Here is a 17,965-nt window from a genome sequence, read left to right as displayed (position 1 = left end):
TACTGTTTGATCGGAGTGTGGACTTGGCTCAGTTCAGTGAGAACACTCCGCTCTACCCCATCTGCCGCGCCTGGATGAGAAACAATCCCTTGGTCCGGGAGGGGGCTCGGTCCCCCAGTCCACCACCACCGGCTGTACCCGAGGATGAGGAGGTAGGTGTGGAATCAATGGCGGGAGGGGGGCGGGGAAGAGGGAGGAGGGAGGAGGGAGGAGGGGTGAGAGGCGGGGGAGGGGAGGGATGGGGAGACCAGGGTTGGGACCCAGTCGGGGGGCAGAGGAGGAGGAGGGGGGGAGACGGGGAGAGGGTCACCGCTCCTTTCCGGGCTGGGTTCTCGAGCAGGTCACTTACCCACTGAGATGTTTGTAGTTCTGAGCCATTCGGTGCATTGGGCCCGTGTGTGACAGAATCTGGGACCTGGGGTCACACTGACCAACTCACTTCAGATGGACCCCCTGCTCTGGGTTTTGTTGGTTCATTGTGTTCAATAATTTGTATTTGCTCCTTTCGCAGGTTGCTGAGGTAATGAACGGGAAATGCCAGGATATTTACAGCCTGCCCCTCCCAACGCCCTACTCGCTGAACACGTGCGGAGACTCCATCAGTCTCCGGGTCCCATCTCCACTGCCTTCCACAGAGAAACCACTGGATATCAACATGGTAAAGTCTGTAGCCAACTCTCCCCATCAACCCTTACTACAGGCACAGGTCTAAAATAGAACCCTGCTCAAGAGTCATCTACTGGGAGTTACAAGATGTGGGTCTGTGTCTGTGATTCCCCCACACGGTGATGGGACGGGGGGTCTGTGTCTCTGATTCCCCACTCGGTGATGGGACGGGGGGTCTGTGTCTCTGATTCCCCCACACGGTGATGGGACGGGGGGGGGTCTGTGTCTGTGATTCCCCCACACGGTGATGGGACGGGGGGTCTGTGTCTGTGATTCCCTCACACGGTGATGGGACGGGGGTCTGTGTCTGTGATTCTCCCACACGGTGATGGGACGGGGGTCCGTGTCTGTGATTTTCCCACACGGTGATGGGACGGGGGTCCGTGTCTGTGATTCCCTCACACGGTGATGGGACGGGGGTCTGTGTCTCTGATTCCCCCACACGGTGATGGGACGGGGGGGGTCTGTGTCTCTGATTCCCCCACACGGTGATGGGACGGGGGGGGGGGTCTGTGTCTCTGATTCCCCCACACGGTGATGGGACGGGGGGGGTCTGTGTCTCTGATTCCCTCACACGGTGATGGGACGGGGGTCTGTGTCTGTGATTCCCCCACACGGTGATGGGACGGGGGTCTGTGTCTGTGATTCCCCACACGGTGATGGGACGGGGGGGGGTCTGTGTCTGTGATTCCCCACACGGTGATGGGACGGGGGTCTGTGTCTGTGATTCCCTCACACGGTGATGGGACGGGGGTCTGTGTCTGTGATTCCCCCACACGGTGATGGGACGGGGGTCTGTGTCTGTGATTCCCTCACACGGTGATGGGACGGGGGGGGTCTGTGTCTGTGATTCCCTCACACGGTGATGGGACGGGGGTCTGTGTCTGTGATTCCCTCACACGGTGATGGGACGGGGGGTCTGTGTCTGTGATTCCCCCACACACAGTGATGGGACGGGGGTCTGTGTCTGTGATTCCCCCACACGGTGATGGGACGGGGGGTCTGTGTCTGTGATTCCCCCACACGGTGATGGGACGGGGGTCTGTGTCTGTGATTCCCCCACACGGTGATGGGACGGGGGTCTGTGTCTGTGATTTCCCCCACACGGTGATGGGACGGGGGTCTGTGTCTGTGATTCCCCCACACGGTGATGGGACGGGGGGGGTCTGTGTCTGTGATTCCCCACACGGTGATGGGACGGGGGTCTGTGTCTGTGATTCCCCCACACGGTGATGGGACGGGGGTCTGTGTCTGTGATTTCCCCACACGGTGATGGGACGGGGGTCTGTGTCTGTGATTCCCCCACACGGTGATGGGACGGGGGTCTGTGTCTGTGATTCCCTCACACGGTGATGGGACGGGGGGTCTGTGTCTGTGATTCCCCCACACGGTGATGGGACGGGGGTCTGTGTCTGTGATTTCCCCCACACGGTGATGGGACGGGGGTCTGTGTCTGTGATTCCCTCACACGGTGATGGGACGGGGGGTCTGTGTCTGTGATTCCCTCACACGGTGATGGGACGGGGGGGGTCTGTGTCTCTGATTCCCTCACACGGTGATGGGACGGGGGGTCTGTGTCTGTGATTCCCCCACACGGTGATGGGACGGGGGTCTGTGTCTGTGATTTCCCCCACACGGTGATGGGACGGGGGTCTGTGTCTGTGATTCCCCCACACGGTGATGGGACGGGGGTCTGTGTCTGTGATTCCCCCGCACGGTGATGGGACGCATAAGTGTTGGCGGGATATTTGACTATGGGAGGTATCACAGCCGAGCCTGCCCCTTCCTGTTGTGTGTGGCTCAGTCCTGGACTGGGCAGGTTATTTATCTGTCAGACAGTGGGCCTCTCACTAATCCTGATGCATTTTACCTGTTGGTTGCTTTCAGTCTCGCAGTGCAGCCCCTGGAGTCCCGACCTTGCTCTACAATCACATGGAACGTTGGAGGAAGATCCGACAGAGGTGAGTTGGGCTGTTTCATGCTGCGAGGCACGAAATCTGAGCCTGATTTCCCCCCAGACTGCATGGCGCACCCACTCTGTTTTACCCTCTCAATCCTTGTTTTCCTCCTCAGCCCTGTCTCATCAGTTTGGATATCACACTCGACCAATAACACCAGGACCTCCCTCCCCCCCCCTCCCCCCCCGCAGTAACTGTTCCTTACCTCATCTTTAATTATGATCCAAACCCCTTACCATTCACTCCCACTGGACACAATCCCAATGGACCGAACCCCTTCCCATTCACTCCCATTGTACAGAATCCCAATGGACCAAACCCTTCCCATTCACTCCCAATGGACCAAACCCCTTCCCATTCACTCCTACTGGACACAATCCCAATGGACCAAACCCCTTCCCATTCACTCCCATTGTACAGAATCCCAATGGACCAAACCCTTCCCATTCACTCCCAATGGACCAAACCCCTTCCCATTCACTCCTATTGGACACAATCCCAATGGACCAAACCCCTTCCCATTCACTCCCATTGTACAGAATCCCAATGGACCAAACCCCTTCCCATTCACTCCCACTGGACACAATCCCAATGGACCAATCCCCTTCTCATTCACTCCCACTGGACACAATCCCAATGGACCAAACCCCTTCCCATTCACTCCCATTGTACAGAATCCCAATGGACCAAACCCCTTCCCATTCACTCCCACTGGACACAATCCCAATGGACCAAACCCCTTCCCATTCACTCCCACTGGACACAATCCCAATGGACCAAACCCCTTCCCATTCACTCCCACTGAACACAATCCCAATGGACCAATCCCCTTCTCATTCACTCCCACTGGACACAATCCCAATGGACCAATCCCCTTCCCATTCACTCCCACTGGACACAATCCCAATGGACCAAACCCCTTCCCATTCACTCCCACTGGACACAATCCCAATGGACCAAACCCCTTCCCATTCACTCCCACTGGACACAATCCCAATGGACCAATCCCCTTCCCATTCACTCCCACTGGACACAATCCCAATGGACCAATCCCCTTCCCATTCACTCCCACTGGACACAATCCCAATGGACCAAACCCCTTCCCATTCACTCCCACTGGACACAATCCCAATGGACCAAACCCCTTCCCATTCACTCCCACTGGACACAATCCCAATGGACCAATCCCCTTCTCATTCACTCCCACTGGACACAATCCCAATGGACCAAACCCCTTCCCATTCACTCCCACTGGACACAATCCCAATGGACCAAACCCCTTCCCATTCACTCCCACTGGACACAATCCCAATGGACCAAACCCCTTCCCATTCACTCCCACTGGACACAATCCCAATGGACCAAACCCCTTCCCATTCACTCCCACTGAACACAATCCCAATGGACCAATCCCCTTCTCATTCACTCCCACTGGACACAATCCCAATGGACCAATCCCCTTCCCATTCACTCCCACTGGACACAATCCCAATGGACCAAACCCCTTCCCATTCACTCCCACTGGACACAATCCCAATGGACCAATCCCCTTCCCATTCACTCCCACTGGACACAATCCCAATGGACCAATCCCCTTCCCATTCACTCCCACTGGACACAATCCCAATGGACCAAACCCCTTCCCATTCACTCCCACTGGACACAATCCCAATGGACCAAACCCCTTCCCATTCACTCCCACTGGACACAATCCCAATGGACCAAACCCCTTCCCATTCACTCCCACTGTACACAATCCCAATGGACCAAACCCCTTCCCATTCACTCCCACAGGACACAATCCCAATGGACCAAACCCCTTCCCATTCACTCCCACTGGACACAATCCCAATGGACCAAACCCCTTCCCATTCACTCCCACTGGACACAATCCCAATGGACCAAACCCCTTCCCATTCACTCCCACTGGACACAATCCCAATGGACCAAACCCCTTCCCATTCACTCCCACTGGACACAATCCCAATGGACCAAACCCCTTCCCATTCACTCCCACTGTACACAATCCCAATGGACCAAACCCCTTCCCATTCACTCCCACTGTACACAATGCCAGTGTGATGTGACCTAGATTGGTGTGAACTGCGTGTTAAAGCTGTCAACTCCCTGAGCCTTTGTCTCAATTGCTGCTCCTTTAGGTGGAAGGAGTCGTCCCACAGGAACCAGCACCGCTACACAGACAGTATGAAGATCCTGAGGGAGATGTTTGAGCGGCAGTGAGCTGGCGGAGTGAGCTGTGGGTCAGGACACCACGGCCGGCCCTCAGACAGACCCCACCACTCTCACCCAGTCTTCGTGTCCTTTGGATATTCCAGAGTTAGATCGACGAGTCAGACACGAGTGTTCAGTGGGAGAGTCGCAGTGATCGAGTATCTGGAGAGTGATGAGCAGCAGATAAGGTGCTGTTCAGACGAGTGAGTTCAGATTGGAGTTGTGGGGCTCGGCTGTCCTTCCCACCCCTCCCCCCCCCGGTGTGGGGCTGATGCACGGAGCACCAAGGTCGCAGCTTTCTTACCTGTTCTGTGCTGACTTCGCTCGGCTTGGGTCGGGGAAAGAGAGACAGAGAACATGTGTATCTCGTGTGTGCACTCGTCGCTGGTGGTGTGCTGGCCCCGGTATCCAGGGACAGTGTCACTGAACCCAGTACTGTAATACTGTGCCCGAATCTTAATCCTTCCCCTTAAACCAACCCCAGTACTCCCGCCCGCGTCCCGCCCCCGCTCGGTGCCCCCCCGCCCGCGTCCCGCCCCCGCTCGGTGCCCCCCGCCCGCGTCCCGCCCCCGCTCGGTGCCCCCCGCCCGCCCCCCGCCCCCGCTCGGTGCCCCCCCCGCCCGCGTCCCGCCCCCCGCCCCCGCTCGGTGCCCCCCCCCGCCCGCGTCCCGCCCCCCGCCCCCGCTCGGTGCCCCCCCCGCCCGCGTCCCGCCCCCGCTCGGTGCCCCCCGCCCGCGTCCCGCCCCCGCTCGGTGCCCCCCGCCCGCGTCCCGCTCGGTGCCCCCCGCCCGCGTCCCGCCCCCGCTCGGTGCCCCCCGCCCGCGTCCCGCCCCCGCTCGGTGCCCCCCGCCCGCCCCCCGCCCCCGTTCGGTGCCCCCCCCGCCCGCGTCCCGCCCCCCGCCCCCGCTCGGTGCCCCCCCCGCCCGCGTCCCGCCCCCCGCCCCCGCTCGGTGCCCCCCCCCGCCCGCGTCCCGCCCCCGCTCGGTGCCCCCCGCCCGCGTCCCGCCCCCGCTCGGTGCCCCCCGCCCGCGTCCCGCCCCCGCTCGGTGCCCCCCGCCCGCCCCCCGCCCCCGTTCGGTGCCCCCCCCGCCCGCGTCCCGCCCCCCGCCCCCGCTCGGTTCCCCCCCCCGCCCGCGTCCCGCCCCCGCTCGGTGCCCCCCCCGCCCGCGTCCCGCCCCCGCTCGGTGCCCCCCCCCCCCCCCCGCCCCCGCTCGGTGCCCCCCCCCGCTCGCGTCCCGCCCCCGCTCGGTGCCCCCCCCGCCCGGTGCCCCCCCCCCGCTCGCGTCCCGCCCCCGCTCGGTGCCCCCCCCGCCCCCCCCCCCCCCCCGCTCGGTGCCCCCCCCGCCCGCGTCCCGCCCCCGCTCGGTGCCCCCCCCCGCCCGCGTCCCACCCCCGCTCGATACACAATCCGCACGGCCTGAGTTTGGGGGGGGGCAGAGCCCGTTCCTCACACTTCATGTGGCCACGACGAAAATTTCCACGTCCCCCGCCCGGGACTGGATTCTGTTTTGGCTGCTGCCCTCTCTTGGACATGGTCTCAGTCTGTTCTCTGCATTCACTCTCCCATTTTATATTTGTAGATGTAGCGTTTTCACTTTAAAAATAAAAGTCTCACCTGATGGTGCCTGTGGAATGTGCGGTTCTGTTCTATTCGGAGGTGCTGTGTCCCGATACTCCTCACTCACTGGCCCAGTAATGGCTGGATGACAAGAAACTTGCCTTTCAGAATAAACAAACATCCTCTCTGCCCTCGGTAAACCAGCAGCTGATTGCTGAGCCACATCAAGCAGGAAACTTGCACTGTGCTGACACAGGTGGTGGGAGATATCCAACAGGCCTCAGTACCCCCACGTTAGAGAGAGGGGGAAATCAGCCAGGGTTCCTGCTCCTGATCACTGCCCAGTGACCCCTGGGTTAGAGAGAGGGGGAAATCAGCCAGGGTTCCTGCTCCTGATCACTGACCACTGACCCCCGGGTTAGAGAGAGGGGGAAATCAGCCAGGGTTCCTGCTCCCGATCACTGCCCAGTGACCCCTGGGTTAGAGAGAGGGGGAAATCAGCCAGGGTTCCTGCTCCCGATCACTGTCCAGTGACCCCTGGGTTAGAAAGAGGGGGAAATCAGCCAGGGTTCCTGCTCCCGATCACTGTCCAGTGACCCCTGGGTTAGAAAGAGGGGGAAATCAGCCAGGGTTCCTGCTCCCGATCACTGTCCAGTGACCCCTGGGTTAGAAAGAGGGGGAAATCAGCCAGGGTTCCTGCTCCCGATCACTGTCCAGTGACCCCTGGGTTAGAGAGAGGGGGAAATCAGCCAGGATTCCTGCTCCTGATCACTGTCCAGTGACCCCTGGGTTAGAGAGAGGGGGAAATCAGCCAGGATTCCTGCTCCTGATCACTGTCCAGTGACCCCTGGGTTAGAGAGAGGGGGAAATCAGCCAGGGTTCCTGCTCCTGATCACTGTCCAGTGACCCCTGGGTTAGAGAGAGGGGGAAATCAGCCAGGATTCCTGCTCCTGATCACTGTCCAGTGACCCCTGGGTTAGAGAGAGGGGGAATCAGCCAGGGTTCCTGCTCCTGATCACTGCCTTTTTAAAAAATTCATCCATGGGATGTGGGTGTCATGGACAAGGCCAGCATTTATTGCCCTTGAGAAAGTGGTTGTGAGCCACCTTCTTGACGGTTTTATTCTTATGATTTTCTGTAGCGAGATTGTACAACCGAGTGGCTTGCTCGGCGATTTCAGAGGGCGATTAAGAATCAACCACATTGCTGTGAGTCTGGAGTCGCATATAGGCCAGACCGGGTAAGGACGGCAGGTTTCCTTCCCTAAAGGACATTAGTGAACCAGATGGGTTTTTATGACAATCGGGTAGTTTCATGGCCACCATTACTGATACTGCCTGGTGACCCTAGGGTTAGAGGGAGGGGAAATGAGCTGGGGTTAGAGAGAGGGGAAATGAGCTGGGGTTAGAGAGAGGGGAAATGAGCTGGGGTTAGAGAGAGGGGAAATGAGCTGGGGTTAGAGAGAGGGGAAATGAGCTGGGGTTAGAGAGAGGGGAAATGAGCTGGGGTTAGAGAGAGGGGAAATGAGCTGGGGTTAGAGAGAGGGGAAATGAGCTAGGGTTCCTGCTCCTGATCGCTGGCACGTGTGCAGAAAGTCAGCTGAGGGCAGAATTCGACTTGGTTGCGATGCTCCCCACAGTTGAATATCCTACTGCCACGCACTTGAGGGAGGTAACAGAGCGGTGGAGGGGGAGAAGAGCATCTCCAGGGGAGGGGAGGGGAGGAGAGGGGACCCACCCCAGCCACTGCTGAAAGACTGATTGCTCAGGGTCTCATCCTCGGGTACAGCCAGGGGTTCTGGCACTTGCCCGACTATCTCAATGGGATCGTGAAAAACGCCCAACACCTTCACTCAAAAACAAAGGACTGCACATTTAAAGAGCAGGAACTGGAAGGATTTGCTGCAGTTCAGAGCTTGTATTTTACACCCCAGGCACTGTCCCCACTCACAGGGTCAGACCCTCCCCTCTCAGGCTGAGAACGAGAGGGTTGCTACAACCCTTGTAGTGCCTGGGAGGCAGGCTGTTCTTCTCTCACTCACTCCCCTCTCCCTGACTGTACCCCACACTGAATTACTGCATCGATCAGTAAGAGGTCTGTACCCCTCTCGCATCCGTGTTTCTGAGATGCCATGAAATTCAAGGCTTCCTGAATTCTGGAAAAAGATCTCCATCCCAAACCCCTAATGTCTGTCTCGGAAAAGCAGGATTGTGAGGCCGTTTCTATTTTAAGAGGGAGCGCTGCGTTGTCGGAGGGTCGGTGCTGAGGGAGCGCCGCGCTGTCGGAGGGTCGGTGCTGAGGGAGCGCCGCGCTGTCGGAGGGTCGGTGCTGAGGGAGCGCCGCGCTGTCGGAGGGTCGGTGCTGAGGGAGCGCCGCGCTGTCGGAGGGTCGGTGCTGAGGGAGCGCCGCGCTGTCGGAGGGTCGGTGCTGAGGGAGCGCCGCGCTGTCGGAGGTGCCGTATTTTGGATGAGACGTTAAACCGAGGCCCCGTCTGCCCTCTCAGGTGGATGTAAAAGATCCCACGGCCAATATTTTAAAGAAGAGCAGGGGGAGTTCTCCCTGGTGTCCTGGGGCCAATATTTATCCCTCAACGAACATCACTAAAAAAAAAATTCTGGTCATTATCACATTGCTGTTTGTGGGATCTTGCTGTGCGCAAATTGGCTGCCACATTACAACAGTGAGCACACTTCAGAAAAAAAAGTACTTCAGTGGCTGTAAAGCGCTTTGAGACATCCTGAGAAATGCGCTGTTCCTTCTTCCTTCCCTGTTACTCCCGAGTCCCGATACCTCCGATTGTCCCGGTCACTCCTGGTTCCCGATACCTCCGATTGTCCCGGTCACTCCCGGTTCCCGTTACCTCCGATTGTCCCGGTCACTCCCGGTTCCCGTTACCTCCGATTGTCCCGCTCACTCCCGGTTCCCGTTACCTCCGATTGTCCCGGTCACTCCCGGTTCCCGTTACCTCCGATTGTCCCGGTCACTCCCGGTTCCCGTTACCTCCGATTGTCCCGGTCACTCCCGGTTCCCGTTACCTCCGATTGTCCCGGTCACTCCCGGTTCCCGTTACCTCCGATTGTCCCGGTCACTCCCGGTTCCCGTTACCTCCGATTGTCCCGGTCACTCCCGGTTCCCGTTACCTCCGATTGACCCGGTCACTCCCGGTTCCCGTTACCTCCGATTGTCCCGGTCACTCCCGGTTCCCGTTACCTCCGATTGTCCCGGTCACTCCCGGTTCCCGTTACCTCCGATTGTCCCGGTCACTCCCGGTTCCCGTTACCTCCGATTGTCCCGGTCACTCCCGGTTCCCGTTACCTCCGATTGTCCCGGTCACTCCCGGTTCCTGTTGATATTTCGAGTGTGTAGTCCCTCACTTCTACCAGCAGACAGCGCCATTGCCCTTTATGCGATTGGTGTAAACAGAACAGGAGCACCGCCTGCTGGCCCAGGCCAGTACTGCAGGGGACTGACTGACCAGTCCTGAGCCCAGACCACTGACCCATTACTCTGGATCAAAGATTCACAGCTCAGTAATCCACACCAATGGTGGGTCCTGGAGTTTTAATGTCCTGTCCTGTGACTCACTGACCGTGTACAGCTCTGAACACATTCCCTCAGAGATTAGACAGCAGTCCCGCTGACCTGACCGAGATGGAGGAGGCAGAGGTGGCCTGAAGCGGGTGGGAGAGCCCAGAGTGCTGATGGGCAGCCACCTCAAATGGGGCAGAACGTCACCCAACACAAGATGGAGCAAAGACGTTTTCATTACCTGTCGGTCCTCAGGTGTGCTGCTCTCCCCGGGAAATTTCACATCCTCTCATCTGTCCGCTTCATTCTCGTGTGATGCTCCCAATTGATTTCTTTACATCGATCCCCTTAGTGCCACGCCTGGTGGCAGACCTGTCCCCACCGGTACTGTACCCCAGTGTTATACAGTGACAGTACTGTACCCCAGTGTTATACAGGGACAGACCTGTCCCCACCGGTACTGTACCCCAGTGTTATACAGTGACAGACCTGTACCCACCGGTACTGTACCCCAGTGTTATACAGGGACAGACCTGTACCCACCGGTACTGTACCCCAGTGTTATACAGTGACAGACCTGTACCCCAGTGTTATACAGGGACAGACCTGTACCCCAGTGTTATACAGGGATAGACCTGTACCCCAGTGTTATACAGTGACAGACCTGTACCCACCGGTACTGTACCCCAGTGTTATACAGGGACAGACCTGTCCCCACCGGTACTGTACCCCAGTGTTATACAGTGACAGACCTGTACCCACCAGTACTGTACCCCAGTGTTATACAGTGACAGACCTGTACCCACCAGTACTGTACCCCAGTGTTATACAGTGACAGACCTGTACCCACCGGTACTGTACCCCAGTGTTATACAGTGACAGGCCTGTACCCACCGGTACTGTACCCCAGTGTTATACAGGGACAGACCTGTACCCACCAGTACTGCACCCCAGTGTTATACAGTGACAGACCTGTCCCCACCGTTACTACACCCCAGTATTTTATACAGTGACAGACCTGTCCCCACCGGTACTACACCCCAGTGTTTTATACAGTGACCGACCTGTACCCCAGTGTTTTATACAGTGACAGACCTGTCCCCACCAGTACTGTACCCCAGTGTCAGGCCTGTCCCCACCAGTACTGTACCCCAGTGTTATACAGCGACAGACCTGTCCCCACCAGTACTGTACCCCAGTGTTATAGTGACAGGCCTGTCCCCACCAGTACTGTACCGCAGTGTTATACAGTGACAGACCTGTACCCCAGTGTTATACAGTGTCAAACATGTCCCCACCAGTACTGTACCCGTTATACAGTGACAGACCTGTACCCCGGTGTTATACAGTGACAGACCTGTACCCCGGTGTTATACAGTTTCAGACCTGTCCCCACCCGTACTGTACTGCAGTGTTACACAGTGTCAGACCTGTCCCCACCAGTACTGTACCCCAGTGTTATACAGCGACAGACCTGCACCCTGACTCAGAGGCCGACCTACCCACTGAGCCGATTGTTCAAACTTGTGGAGACCGAGATGGGCTGAAGCCAAGAAGCCATCGAATTCTCTCCATGTCCCTCCACACACTTAGGCATTCAACAATCAGAAAGCTGCCATCCACAGCAATCTCACACAAGATTTACAATCACCGGCATTTTTATATATTTTTAAAACAAAGTGTTAGGAAAAAAAGACATTTTAAAAGACAATCTAAAATCCTGTACACGTTAAACCCCCTCCCCCCCCCCCTTCAGTCATTAGAGATTTCCCAATGATACCTCAATACAGTCTTTGGTACAATAAATTAAAAAAAAAGACAAAAGGTGGTGTCACAATGCTCTGAGACTAATGTATTTTCATGTCCCCAATTTTGCCCCCGAGTCTTTTTCTCAAATGCAGCCCCCATACAACGTGAGTGTGGAGTAGGGAGTGACGGGGGGATGGGTGCCATTAATACTGAACGCTACCGTTACAATTTCTATGCCCCCTCCCCTCCCAAGCAGAAAGGGGCATCAGAGAGACACAGTAGTCTCCAAACCTGGAGGAACTGAGGTGAGCTACAACCAGGAGCTGAACAATTCCATTCACGCACGCAAAAAATATATTATAATCAAAAAACAGCAGTCACTGTAGTGTTGGGAATGGGTAACCTGCAGGGAAAGGATGAGACTGAGCCACAGAGAGATGGAGGGAGAGAGAAAGGGAAAGAGAGAGATGGAGGGAGAGAGGGGGAAAGAGAGAGATGGAGGGAGAGAGAAAGGGAAAGAGAGAGGGGGAAAGAGAGAGAGAGAGATGGAGGGAGAGAGAGAGATGGAGGGAGAGACGGGGAAAGAGAGAGATGGAGGGAGAGAGAAAGGGAAAGAGAGAGGGGGAAAGAGAGATGGAGGGAGAGAGAAAGGGAAAGAGAGAGAGGGGGAAAGAGAGAGATGGAGGGAGAGGGAAAAAGAGAGAGATGGAGGGAGGGAGGGAAAGAGAGAGATGGAGGGAGGGAGGGGGAAAGAGAGAGATGGAGGGAAAGAGAGAGATGGAGGGAGAGAGAAAGGGAAAGAGAGGGGGAAAGAGAGATGGAGGGAGAGAGAGGGAAAAAGAGAGAGATGGAGGGAGAGAGGGAAAGAGAGAGATGGAGGGAAAGAGAGAGATGGAGGGAAAGAGAGAGATGGAGGGAAAGAGAGAGATGGAGGGAGAGAGAGAGATGGAGGGAGAGAGAGAGATGGAGGGAGAGAGGGGGAAAGAGAGAGATGGAGGGAGAGAGAGAGATGGAGGGAGAGAGGGGGAAAGAGAGAGATGGAGGGAGAGAGATGGAGGGAGAGAGATGGAGGGAGAGAGATGGAGGGAGAGAGATGGAGGGAGAGAGATGGAGGGAGAGAGATGGAGGGAGAGAGATGGAGGGAGAGAGATGGAGGGAGAGAGATGGAGGGAGAGAGATGGAGGGAGAGAGATGGAGGGAGAGAGATGGAGGGAGAGAGATGGAGGGAGAGAGATGGAGGGAGAGAGGGGGAAAGAGAGAGATGGAGGGGAAAGAGAGAGATGGAGGGAGAAAAAGAGGGAGAAAAAGAGATGGAGAGAGGGGAGTCAGAGGCTGTGAGGGATCCCAGAACCAGGTCCTTCTGCCAGTTTACATCACTTCAATAAAGTCACTTGTGCCGGTGTTTGGAAACAGAAAACAAAAAAGTGATGAAATGAGAAGAGAGAGAAAGTGAAACCATCTGGAGGCTCGCGGATCAGAAACTCTTTTTCTATTTCCTCAGCAAAAAAAAATTAAAAAAAACCTTTTAAGCTCTGGTACAGACTTTTAAATAAATAAGGGGAAAAAAATTTACAAAGACAGCTCAGCTGGGGTTAGAAAGTTGCAGTGAAATATTCCCTCCCCTCTCCTGCCCCATGCAGCACTTGATCAATATTATGGCTTTTATTCATTTCCATCTTTATATAATATATATAATTTTCTTTTTTTTTTAAAGTTATCATCAGGAAGTGGCTGCTGAACTTTGGGGGGCGCAGAACCCCAGCATGGGCGTGTCGTCTGGCTGGGGTCTGGGCCGCGTCTGGCTGGGACCCGACAAGCCGGCGGTGTCTGGGAGGGCGGAGGTGGGGTAGGGGCCGCTGCTGGGATCGGGGGCGTGCCCAAGGGGCATGGTTCTAGTCCGGAGGAGCAGGCCCGAGGAGCCGCGCTGGGTGCAGTCCAGGGTCTGGCCGTGACTCGGGTCGGCAGGCTCCAGAGCGTGAGGCGAGGAGCTGGGCAGCAGCTGGCGGTGGTGGTACTGCGGCCGGGTGCTTCCGTGGCGGTAGAGGTGGTGGCGCGGGAGCTCGTTACCGTGGTGACGCTGCTGGCCCGCACTCCCAGGGTGAGGTAACAGCTGTGGGTGCAGGTCGCTGTTGGCAGCAGGGGCGTCTCCGCTGGTCCACAGGTGCAGTTGCTGATGGATTGACGGCGCAGGAGCCTGCAGACAAAATGGAGAGAACACAGCGAGTGAGGGACGACAGCACAGGCGCTTAAACAGCCCCCATCGGGAGGGCAACAGCACTCCCCCACTCAGTCCGGTAACTGAGCCTCACACAGGGCAAGGAATTCCTGGGCTCTGTCCACCCCCTGGTCGGTGTTAGCTGATCAAGGTTGGGCAGGGGGGCAATTCCACTCTCCTCAGTGACCCCCGGGTTAGAGAGAGAGGGGAAATCAGCCAGGGTTCCTGCTCCTGATCACTGTCCAGTGACCCCTGGGTTAGAGAGAGGGGAAATCAGCCAGTGTTCCTGCTCCTGATCACTGTCCAGTGACCCCTGGGTTAGAGAGAGGGGGAAATCAGCCAGGGTTCCTGCTCCTGATCACTGTCCAGTGACCCCTGGGTTAGAGAGAGGGGGAAATCAGCCAGGGTTCCTGCTCCTGATCACTGTCCAGTGACCCCTGGGTTAGAGAGAGAGGGGAAATCAGCCAGGGTTCCTGCTCCTGATCACTGTCCAGTGACCCCTGGGTTAGAGAGAGGGGAAATCAGCCAGGGTTCCTGCTCCTGATCACTGTCCAGTGTCCCCTGCTGGAAAGTGCACGTATGAGGGTGTCAGGCTCCTACAGTTGAAAAGGAACGTAAGAACAGGAGGAGGCCATTCAGCCCCTCTAGCCTGTTCCGCCATTCAACTGGACCATGGCTGATCTGTATCTTAACCCCATTTACCCGCCTTGGTTCTGTAACCCTTAATCCCCTCACCCAACAAAAATCGATCAATTTCAATATTGAAATTTCCAATTGACCCCCGGCCTCAACAGCTTTTTGGGGGAGAGAGTTCCAGATTCCCACTCCCCTTTGTGTGAAGAAGTGCTTCCCGACATCACCCCTGAACGGCCTGGCTCTAATTTTAAGCTTCTGCCCCCTTGTTCTGGACTCCCCCCACCAGAGGAAATAGTTTCTCTCTATGTGCCCTATCGAATCCTTTGATCATCTCAAACCCCTCGATTAGATGAGCAGTCAGTGAGTTACATTGGTTTACTGGAGGGCCGCTAGAACCCATAGTGCAGGAGGCAACCCATAGTGTGGGGAGGGGAGAAGGGAGAGAGAGAGAAATGATTCCCTGTGGTGAGGGTGCACCCTTAGTGTTACTAGGGCAGGTACAACTGCGGGGTGGGAACAGGTGGAGGCCCAGACCAGCCTTCAGAGTGCACATTCTGAAAAGGGAAGATATGTCAAAATGCAAAACTTACAACCAGCTTCAGGAGGAGAGAAAGAAGGGAAACAGCCTGTGGCATTTGATGAAGGGCCACACCAGAGATGACCCCGATAAGTGTTAGTTCAAGCAGCCCCCAACCCGTGGGACCCCTGGTGATGGTGAAGGTGGCAGGAAGTTCCAGATCGCCACACATTGAGAACTCGAGCGCCGTTCCCGATTCAGAACGGACAGCGAGGCCCTTGCTCAGAGTCCAGCGATCCCTGAGCGTCCTTCAGATTTAATACGCAGCTTGCCTCTCTTCAGGCGAGTTCTTCCCCTGGACGATGTCGGGAGGCCTGGCTGAGACCGTCATCGAGCGGGAGAAGTCGGAGGGGCAGTGAGACACGGTCTCTCGAGTTCCCTTCAGCAATCTCCGCGACGTTGTTCCTCGCGTTATCTTGCAGCCTCCAGGGGTTCGATTGGGGATCAGTTCGAGGTGGAAACTGCCCACCTGGGTTTGTCTCCTTCTCCGAGGGTGATCCCAGCTTCCATCCCGTCTCTCTGTACGACTGAGCCGGATCAGGAACCCGGCAGTGAAGGGAGGGGGAGGCACAGGTTGGTGTCGGAACCAAAATCGTGCATGTACTGAAACAACCATTTCAATCCTTTCCCCTCAACCGCAATGAGTCAAAACAAACACACAGATGTAAGAACACGATGGGGTCAGTCTCTCAATCCCTTCAGGTTCACCTCAGTTAAACCAATTTTACACAAAGGAACAACATGGTGCCAGGAGACTGAGCAACACGGCATAGCAACACATTGGCAGACTCGAGGGACTGGACTGCTTCCTGCAGTCAAACAGCCACAACTAGAGGACAATGTAACAGATAACACGCAAACAGAAAGAAAGAAATGGGCAGGTGAGAGAGAGAGAAAAAGAGAGGACAAAGACAGACAGAAACCAACTCGTACATGCACACACATATAGACAGGCAGACAGAGACAAGTGCATCACCATCAATGCATTTACAAACAAAACCTTCCCAAGATGAAAATGTTGACACAGTCACTGGGATCCGTGCACCCGGGTGACATGTTGTGGGCCGGTTTGTCTCTTCGTTCTGTTAGGGGGCACTGAACAAGCGAGAGCGAAGCCACTCGAGGCCTTCGAGGAGAACCACGGAACACACACGGAGAAAGACAGCGGCTGTGGGAGGGGGGCTGGAACGGTGAGGAGCTTCCAAAAGAAACGAATCGGACTTCTTACTGCGGCCAAACACGGGCGAGACTTTTCTGCGCTGCTTTTGGTTAAGAGGGGATCCATGAAATTGCCGGTGGGTCTTCTCAATGCCGGCAGGCAGCAGTGGGAGATGCTCGTGTCAGATGCTCGTGTCAGTTGTATCGTGTTGCGGGAGGCCCAGGAGTTTTACAAGAAGCATTTGCTGATGACCGTCTACCCTCCCTCTCCCCGCCATGCATTCAACAGAACCACGAGGGCTGTGATCGAGGCTACATAACTGTGCTGTGAGCCTCCAAGTCTCCGTACCTGTGGGCTGTGCATTTCACAGTCTGTGTGAGCCTCAGTGTTGTTGAAGTATCGCTTGCTGTACCGCTGATTCCGGTTGTCACTCGAAGACCCGCTGGAACCACCTGAGAGTAGGAACGGTCAACGGTTAGCAGTGGCGACCTCCAGGAGAAAGTACACGTGGGGGTTGGGAGAGAGAGAGAGAGAGAGAGACTGGTGGCAATAAAACACAGAGAGCCAGAACAGACAGGGACATTGCACAAACACAGCAGAACCAGCACCGTATAAACGCAGCAAGTCAATCGAACAATTACATCAGACAGAGTACGGGACCAACAATCCACCTTAATCTTCTTTGCCTGACAGTGAGTTGAAGAAAAAGAAAACTAATCAAAGTTCATTTCATCATTCATGAAGATAAATAACCGTTAAACAGTGCGGTGACAATACACCTCTTTAAAACCACCTCTTCACTGCGACCCCAGTGACCCAGAGTTATACAGTGACAGATCTGTACCCCAGTGTTATACAGTGACAGACCTGTACCCCAGTGTTATACAGTAACAGATCTGTACCCCAGTGTTATACAGTGACAGACCTGTACCCCAGTGTTATACAGTGACAGATCTGTACCCCAGTGTTATACAGTGACAGACCTGTACCCCAGTGTTATACAGTGACAGACCTGTACCCCAGTGTTATACAGTGACAGACCTGTACCCCAGTGTTATACAGTGACAGACCTGTACCCCAGTGTTATACAGTGACAGATCTGTACCCCAGCGTTACACAGTGACAGACCTGTACCCCAGCGTTATACAGTGACAGACCTGTACCCCAGTGTTATACAGTGACAGACCTGTACCCCAGCGTTACACAGTGACAGACCTGTACCCCAGCGTTATACAGTGACAGACCTGTCCACACCAGTACTGTACCCCAGTGTTATACAGTGACAGACCTGTACCCAACAGTACTGTACCCGTGTTATACAGTGACAGACCTGTACCCAACAGTACTGTACCCGTGTTATACAGTGACAGACCTGTCCACACCAGTACTGTACCCCAGTGTTATAGTGACAGACCTGTACCCACCAGTACTGTACCTCAGCGTTATACAGTGACAGACCTGTCCACACCAGTACTGTACCCGTGTTATACAGTGACAGACCTGTACCCAACAGTACTGTACCCGTGTTATACAGTGACAGACCTGTACCCAACAGTACTGTACCCCAGCGTTATACAGTGACAGACCTGCACCCAACAGTACTGTACCCCAGTGTTATACAGTGACAGTTCTGTACCCCAGCGTTACACAGTGACAGACCTGTACCCAACAGTACTGTACCCCAGCG

General features: G+C 56.0%; 2 protein-coding genes across 5 annotated transcripts in view; one reads left to right on the top strand and one right to left on the bottom strand.

Moving 5' to 3' along the window:
- Window positions 1-7: 7 nt before the first annotated feature.
- On the top strand, window positions 8-5,459 carry lin37 (lin-37 DREAM MuvB core complex component). The gene is made up of 4 exons (XM_067975429.1): window positions 8-152; window positions 512-658; window positions 2,554-2,627; window positions 4,784-5,459. The coding sequence occupies exons 1-4, from the start codon at window positions 75-77 to the stop codon at window positions 4,863-4,865; spliced, it is 381 nt and encodes a 126-aa protein (XP_067831530.1). The 5' UTR covers window positions 8-74; the 3' UTR covers window positions 4,866-5,459.
- Window positions 5,460-11,768: 6,309 nt separating this feature from the next.
- Window positions 11,769-17,965, bottom strand: part of LOC137306258 (dual specificity tyrosine-phosphorylation-regulated kinase 1A-like) — a 58,996-nt gene continuing 52,799 nt past the window's right edge. For 3 of the 4 annotated variants that reach the window (XM_067975414.1, XM_067975415.1, XM_067975412.1), the window contains 2 exons: window positions 16,627-16,730; window positions 11,769-13,885 (listed from right to left, as the gene is read on the bottom strand). In XM_067975414.1, coding sequence (XP_067831515.1) covers window positions 13,412-13,885; window positions 16,627-16,730 — 578 coding nt within the window. In that variant the 3' untranslated portion in view covers window positions 11,769-13,411. The remainder of the gene's footprint in view (window positions 13,886-16,626; window positions 16,731-17,965) is intronic. The other variant, XM_067975416.1, reaches the window with a different exon arrangement.

This window comes from Heptranchias perlo, chromosome 42 (assembly GCF_035084215.1).
Source record: "Heptranchias perlo isolate sHepPer1 chromosome 42, sHepPer1.hap1, whole genome shotgun sequence".
Taxonomy (NCBI): domain Eukaryota; kingdom Metazoa; phylum Chordata; class Chondrichthyes; order Hexanchiformes; family Hexanchidae; genus Heptranchias; species Heptranchias perlo.
The sequence above is the reverse complement of the archived record's forward strand: the minus strand, read 5'-3'. Positions and strand labels throughout refer to the sequence as shown.